The sequence below is a fragment of the Zeus faber genome, assembly GCF_960531495.2.
Source record: "Zeus faber genome assembly, chromosome: 14".
Lineage (NCBI taxonomy): Eukaryota > Metazoa > Chordata > Actinopteri > Zeiformes > Zeidae > Zeus > Zeus faber.
The window spans coordinates 15,581,449-15,588,940 of NC_137200.1; the positions used below are offsets into that span (position 1 = coordinate 15,581,449).

Sequence of the window (7,492 nt, forward strand, 5' to 3'; positions counted from 1 at the left end):
GTTATATCTATTATATTATACTATGTTATATCTATTATATTATATTATATTATATTATATTATATTATGTTATATATATTATATTATATTATATTATTTTATATATATTATATTATGTTATATTATATTATGTTATGTTATCTATATATTATATTATATTATATTATGTTATATATATTATATTATATTATATTATATTACGTTATATATATTATAATATGTTATATTATATTATGTTATCTATATATTATATTATATTTTATTATATTATATTATGTTATAAATATTATAGTATATTATATTATATTATATTATGTTATTTATATTATATTACATTATGCTATATATATTATATTTTATTATGTTATATATATTATATTACATTATGTTATATATATTATATTACATTATATTATATTATATTATATTATATATATTATATTTTATCATGTTATATATATTATATTACATTATGTTATATATATTATGCTTCGCTTTTTTCCCTTTAACTCGGTTCTCTAAACGCAACCGTGTAACTCAATTTCCCAGCATCCCTTTCGGTCTCTTGTAAAAACGCGTGTGATTGGCCGACGTCGATTCCCCGTGTCCAATAATGTCATCGGTCATTGTCACTGGGAAGCCGATTACGTCCGTTACTAGGAAGCGAAGTGACGCGCCGCCAGCACGACGGCGCTCTGAGAACGGCGGGAACGGCGTTCACACTCTCCCCGCTTGTCACCGAGCGCGAATGGAGAGCCCGGTCCTGGGCGTTGGCCCCGGGGTGCTCATCCTGGCCCTGGTCTGGATCCTGGCTGTGGCGTTCGGGGCGATGCTCTGGGGCTCGTCGTGGCCGTCCAAGTGAGTGACGCCAGTCCGGCGGCGGCTTCGCGAAGGGGAAGAGCGCGATCGCGTTTCGTGCGGCGTTGTCCGTCCGTGTTCGGATTGTTATTCCGAAATCCGCGGTAGTATCCGCCCAAGTGGTGCGGGTTTGAGTCCTGCCGCGGTTGAGTGTGTGTCGGCCTGTTTTGAAGGGACCTCTTGTGCTTTTATTTGTCCGCATTGTCCCCTCTGTGCTTGTGTACCTCGCTTGCTTGTTCCCCCAGTTCACGCGTTTTCTCGAACCGCCAGTAAACCTGCCTCGTGTGCGTGTCCTCCCACCAGGCTGATGGTCGTCCCTCTCTGCCTGGCGGCCGTCGTCGTCACCGTGGCCCTGGCGAGCTTCCCTCGGAGCCCGGAGACGGGCTCCCCGTTCGCGGAGTTGGAGGTGCGTTCCGTGTGGTCTGATGGCCGTCGAAATGGTGCACCGCCTGAAGGGTGGTGCCGTTCCCGCCGGGCGTCCCGAGGCTGGGCGTCCCCCAATAAGAGCTGGAAAGGAGTGGACATGTGCATGCATATGTGTGTTGTGTTGTTATACTTGTGTCCAGTGCCAGGTAAAAACGAATTGAATAGATGAAAGACTATCACATAACGTCTTTCGAATTCATTTCGAAAGGCTCGATTGACCTTTTTGTTTTAAATACAAATTGGAAATATTTGCAAATTATGCAATTGAGCGATGTGTATTTAATTAAATGGTGTGTGTGTGTGTGTGTGTGTGTGTGTGTGTGTGTGCGGTGAAACTGCAGTTTAACTAACAAATGTGTAGAACACATTGGTATCACATCTCCCCCAAAATGTATACAACTCCAGTAAACCTTTGGGACCTCGGATCGAGTTCTTCGGCCATGTCAACCTTAATAATGCACGTTGCGTGAAATGTACTTATTTGTATGACGATAAAATATAACTGTTAGACATGACTGATCTGGAATAATTTCTCACTTCTATGCTTACGTGTACGCTGCAGTCCAAGGGCCCCTTAATGAGCAGCTATACATTTTTATCATTATTTATTTTTTTATTTTTTCACAAATGGCATTTCAATTTTCCAATTTGGCCTTCTATAGACATCCCTGCAAAGCCTCAATCTCCATGTTTGTGTTGTTTTTAAGCGTGCGTCTGCAAAGTATCAAGCAGGAGCCAATTAATACATCCGCACCTTCAGAATCAGGTCTCCACCGCTTAAAACAAATTTCATTGTCCTTTTCATATCAAATGATGGATGAAGCTCAACATAAAGGGAAATTGTGTTTTTCTACAGCATAGTATATCATTTATGCTGTTGGTCATGGTCAATAGTTGGTATGATGGTCACTAAAGCCAAACCGTATGTATACGTTCACATCTATGGGTGAGTGTGCACACCTGCCGTATAGCCACATGTACATAGGTGTGTGCTTATCACAGGCCTTTGCGGATTTATCTTGGTCCAGCAGCCGCAAACAACACACACCCCACGTGGCGGCGAGTGACAGTTAGCACAGCCAGATCTTCCTCCCTATAGAAAATGACAGAACAGAGCCCGGCTTGGGCTAACTTGCATTTTATAGCCCTCTGTGAAAAGGGGGTATCCAGAGGCACCGGGGGGCCGGATGAGGTTGTTACTTGCTGGACTTCTTTACTCGATACACTGTATATGTAATGTCTGCTTCCTGCAGTGATTTCAATTTTTTTCTTTTTACTTAATTAACTGTGACAATAACATTAAATCGTAACAAAAAAGTGAAAGATGGCTGCTTCTCCTATGAGGGCTTTGCCCTCTATTTCACTCTATTCAATGTATAGAAAATAAAAATAGGGTTTTGGATTCAAGTATAAGAAAACTATTTCTTAGGTTCAATATGTAGCCCAAATAACGAGGATTAATGACGGGCTGGTAATTTTCCAAATACCTTAATCACACATGGCATTGAAGCGAGGGCACATTTAAGGCTGGCTCGTATGCGTTCAGGCATTTTGTGTTCCAAACACGTCTCCACTGCAAGGCCGTTTTTTCCATGAACCTACACAAATTTGATTCCGTGCGGCTCTGGTCTGCACTAATTACCGCGGGGAGTTTTAAGGGTAGCCGGCGACGGCAATTTAGCTTCAGAGTCTTCAACGGTTGGCATGGCAACCATATGACGGCGGCTGATTTAATAACTGCTGGAGATTTTTTTTATATTCATCTACGTCCTCTGCCCCTGTGTCTGCGCTTTGTCAGAGGCAGGTGCCTGCGTTTGTCTTTAGCAAGTAACTTTCTGAGAGAACCATCAAACCTGGTGCTGTTAAACAAAGGTAAAATATCATAGTACCAATTAGGCCGGTCCCAGAGTAGGGGGTGGGGGGATTATAGAGACACCCCCCCCAGCTGTCTTGTCGGCCCCCACCCTTGCATTCATTGCCGCATTAATAAAACATGGCTCCGCTCAGGGTTTCTCGGCCTGCCGCCTAATTGGCAAATTAAAAAGTGAGATGTGTTAAGTGCATCCATAAGAGATGGTATACCCCCTCCAAATCTCCAATCTACGCACCCCACACACACACACACACACACACACACACACACAGACCTTACAGATTCCTTGATGTGAAGTTTGAAAAGCGATGAGAGCCTTGTCTTTGGTTGGATCAACTGCCTGACTAACGCTGACCTCCCACCTTCCACCACTGGACTCTTCACTCACAGGTCCATAACCGTTTGTCATAAGTAGCCGGATAGTTGCACAAGATATGACACAAATATAAACAACAAGCAGGATTCATTCAAAGATCTTTAGATAGATTTCTAGGAGCAGCATTGTGTCACAGGGGGCTGCGAGCCGCTACACCAGCCAGGACTAAAGACCTGACTGTTTGGTTTCCAGCTTGCAGAGTTTGGTCTGCGGCAGTGAAATCGTGTCCAAGAGTGTTCAAGGTCCCTTTGTTTCTGTGCTCCCCCATGCCATGCCACAACACAACACAAAACATGACTGATGAAATAACCGGACACACACATCCCTTGAGTTGGAGCTATATCTCTCGAAAAACAAAAGCCCCTCTCCCAAATAAATGTACTGAGATAGACATGACAGGAAGTACTTCTTCAAGGTCTACATTCGATCTTAGAACTTCATCATTGTGAACCCAATTGTTCTGGCCCGGCGCCGGGGAATCTGCGAGGGAAGGCAGGCGTAGGCAAAACAGCGTTTGTTGCCGTTTATTTATTTCAATCAGGGGAGGCCCTCCGTTGGTTTGCCCGATCCCCCGCAGCTGCGTGGGCTCGGGATGGGAGCCTGCACCGCCTGTCTGCAGCAGCGGCTTGACCACGCCCCCCTCGGCCCGCCACACACCCCCACCGTCACAATTAGTCCGGGGCGCTGTACAGCCGACCCCTGCCCCCCCCAATCGGCTAAAGGAAATCGGCTACGACCATCTGGTCGCCCGGCCTGTGGACCACCCGGAAGTTGAAGGGTTGGTGGTAGCCTTGGGCCGATTTACGATTATATCCGCCGGGAAAAATCCGAATTGAAACGGTGTAAGTGCAGTTTACCATCTTCTGAAACTGCATCGGAGAGGGAGAGGGGGGGGAGAGGGAGGGAGAGAGGAGGTGGGGGCTCTACCCCTCAATGCTCTGAGCTGTCGAGTAACCACTGGTGATCGGGTCTCACTTCTCCTCTACTGTCCCGTACAGAGGCTTTGAGGGGCGGGTGCTCAGAAAAGAAATGAACCCCGCAGGCGCGCCGAGGTTCATGAGGAAGTCCTCATGAATATATCTTGCCCAGACATCGTGGGCCAAACGCAAAATCACAAGCTCGCTGGGAAACCGGGGGAGGGTCCCGAGCGTCTGCCGCCGTATCTTGGCCGGTCTGCTGCGCTAAGCGTCCGGGTTGCCGGGTCTGATCCCGTGTCTCCAGGCCACACACCTTTTTTACTGCGGGGAACAACAAAACCTCAATTACTTCCTGGTCCGGGATCGGACGAATCAGCGGCGCCCCTCCGTCGATTCGCCCGATCCCCGGCCGCTGAGTGGGCCCAGGATGGGAGCCTGCAGCGCCCTTGGCCCACCACAGTAATCAAATTGAAAGTGACTTATTTATTTAAAATCTCCGTATTGACATTAGTCACCCCGTGTGTCACCGCTAAGAGGCTGCACTGGTTAACGACTTCTGTTATTACCGAAAGAAGCAACAAAGTGCAGATGTTAATCACCACCTTCCGGCGGTGTTGTTAGTCAGTAGATTTGCATCGATTCTTGGAGTGCGAGTGCGCGATGGATCATGTTCTGTGTCAACCCACCACAATGCCTTCATCCGCCATCTGAGCTGAGCACCCACAGGTGCAGGTCCAAGTCTTATTTTTACCATTTTCCGTCCAATATGTGATGAATGGAATCCTCAGTGTTCATTACAATATCAGCGATCAATAAAAGCACTGCTTATGTCTTCCACAAAATTTATTTCCATTCTTTATGGATATTTTAACCCTTTTTACTGTATTTTTTTTTTTAACTAGTAATATCCACCGGGTATTTGGGAAAACCAATTCAGTCGTATACTATTTGCCTTTACAGAAGACTTTAGGCGCCATCTAGTGGATGTTAGATGAAGTGTGTGTGTGTGTGTGTGTGTGTGTGTGTGTGTGTGTGTGTGTGTGTGTGTGTGTGTGTGTGTGTGTGTGTGTGTGTGTGTGTGTGTGATGATTTTTTTTTCAAATGAATTGTGATGTAGTGCACAGCATGACGCCTACAGTGTCAAACACAACTGACTGAGGTGGACCAAGGGGGTGTGGTCAAGCCGCCGCTACAGACAGGCAGTACAGGCTCCCATCCTGGGGCCGCCCAGCTGCTGGGGATCGGACAAACCAAAGGAGGGGCCGCCCTGATTTGCCCGATCCCAGGCCTGGAAGTTATTGAGGCTCTGTTTTTAACCCGCAGTGAGGAGATGGGTGCGTGGCAGAGACGCCGCGCATACCAAAACCCACACCGGCAGGACGAAGCCCTGGACCCATGTGTATCTCAGTACAGGTGGACATTTCTGTTATTGGCCAGCGAGCCTTTCTCTTTCCCTATTGACCCACGTGCCACGTTTTGTTTGGACTCATCAATAAAATATGGGATGGGAGCCTGTACCGCCTGTCTGTAGCGGCGGCTTGACCGCGCCCCCTCGGTCCGCCCGCTGTGACATTTGAAATTCAACATGGCTTCCAACAGGCTGAGATATTCACCTTTTATACGTAAACACCGGTGGCTCCACTTACCCACACATATGAATATAACTACACATACTAAACACACCGGATGCAGATCACATGCAAAGCCAACAGGCCACCGGCAATAATATAAAAAAATAAATATAAAATCCAATCTGCCTTTCCCTGTACAAGTTGGAGGAGAGAGGGTGATAGGAGGAAATAAACGAGTGAATAAAAGCCGATACGGCCGTGTCCGGATTGATGAACGATTTCAGAAGTAATATTATGGGGAGAGACGTGGCAGACAGCGGAATGTAGATCACCTCCTTCACCTCGACATCAAACATCTACTTAGTTTTAATGTGATTTATGGCGTCGTTATTAACGCGCTGCCCCCCCCCCCTTACCGCAGATCGTGGACACATTCTTCATCGGCCGCTACGTGCTGCTCTCGGTGGCGAGCGCGGCCTTCCTGGCGGCGCTCTTCCTGCTGCTGCCGCATCACTTCCTGGAGCCCGTCTACGCCAAGGCCCTGAGGACTCGTTAGAGGTGCGGAGGGATGAACGCAGGCGGCGCAGGGGCCTGAGAGGAACTGTCCCCATCCTCAACCCCAACCCCATAATCCACCCCAACCTCGCTTCATCGAGAGATGGACTCACCCTTGGCCAGAGAAAAACCACTGTGAGAGACAATTTATTTTTCAGAGGCTGAGATTAAAGGACAGCGCTAATGCTGGACTGGATGGCTGGTTTTTGGATGTTTTATTTTATATAAAATTGTTGATATTTTGTATGTTTTTGTTTTTTTTTTTAAATACTGTATAGATATTTATTTTTCTTAGTGGTGGCAGAAACAGTGTACAACGTACAAACTACATTTTTATAGTATCTGTTCTTACTTGAGTATCAGGCTTTTATCCTTGTAAATAGCTGATAAACAATCTATAATATTTTTTTGTAAATTGTTATCAGCATCTGCATCATCCGCAGAAAGAAGGGTGTGGTTGCACTTTATGAGGTTTTTTAGGCTCAAGACAATATCAAGACATACAGTATGAGTACTTTTAATAAATTAAGTAAATTTAACAGCAAGTTCTTTTGTACTTTGTCAATGTGATACTTTCACTTTTACTCGTCCAACTTTGTGTAAGTACTTCTGTGTGTTTGTAACTTAAGTTCTGACAAGTTGCTTCAACTTCAAAGTGTTTTCAGAGAAGGCGCTAAATTGAAGCATCAACCATAAAGGATCCCAATAAAGGATGTCCCAATACCAGTACAGAGTTACTGTCACACTAATAAATACATTGCCGATTTTGTATCAACGGTTAATTTATTTTTATTTTTTTTCACAAAACGGGACATATCATGAAACTGTCATTAGAACTGTCACGTGAAGATATGAGGTTTAGGTATCGGATTTTATGAGTATGTGTTCATCAGCACAGCACTCCACCGCGTTCCAA

The 7,492-nt window shown here is 45.4% G+C and overlaps 1 protein-coding gene across 1 annotated transcript; it reads left to right on the plus strand.

The window, feature by feature from the left end:
- Positions 1 to 541: 541 nt before the first annotated feature.
- tmem218 (transmembrane protein 218) lies at positions 542 to 7,272 on the plus strand. The gene is made up of 3 exons (XM_080013686.1): positions 542 to 858; positions 1,162 to 1,264; positions 6,443 to 7,272. Exons 1-3 carry the CDS (start codon positions 614 to 616, stop codon positions 6,575 to 6,577), a joined length of 483 nt encoding a protein of 160 aa, XP_079869812.1. The 5' UTR covers positions 542 to 613; the 3' UTR covers positions 6,578 to 7,272.
- Positions 7,273 to 7,492: the final 220 nt, after the last annotated feature.

Excerpts from the sequence above, each read along its gene's own strand:
- tmem218 (XM_080013686.1), top strand. The coding sequence starts at position 614 with ATGTCATCGGTCATTGTCACTGGGAAGCCGATTACGTCCGTTACTAGG. Across the intron at positions 859-1,161 it reads GGCTCGTCGTGGCCGTCCAA|GCTGATGGTCGTCCCTCTCT; the intron begins GTGAGTGACGCC and ends TCCTCCCACCAG. Across the intron at positions 1,265-6,442 it reads CCCCGTTCGCGGAGTTGGAG|ATCGTGGACACATTCTTCAT; the intron begins GTGCGTTCCGTG and ends CCCTTACCGCAG.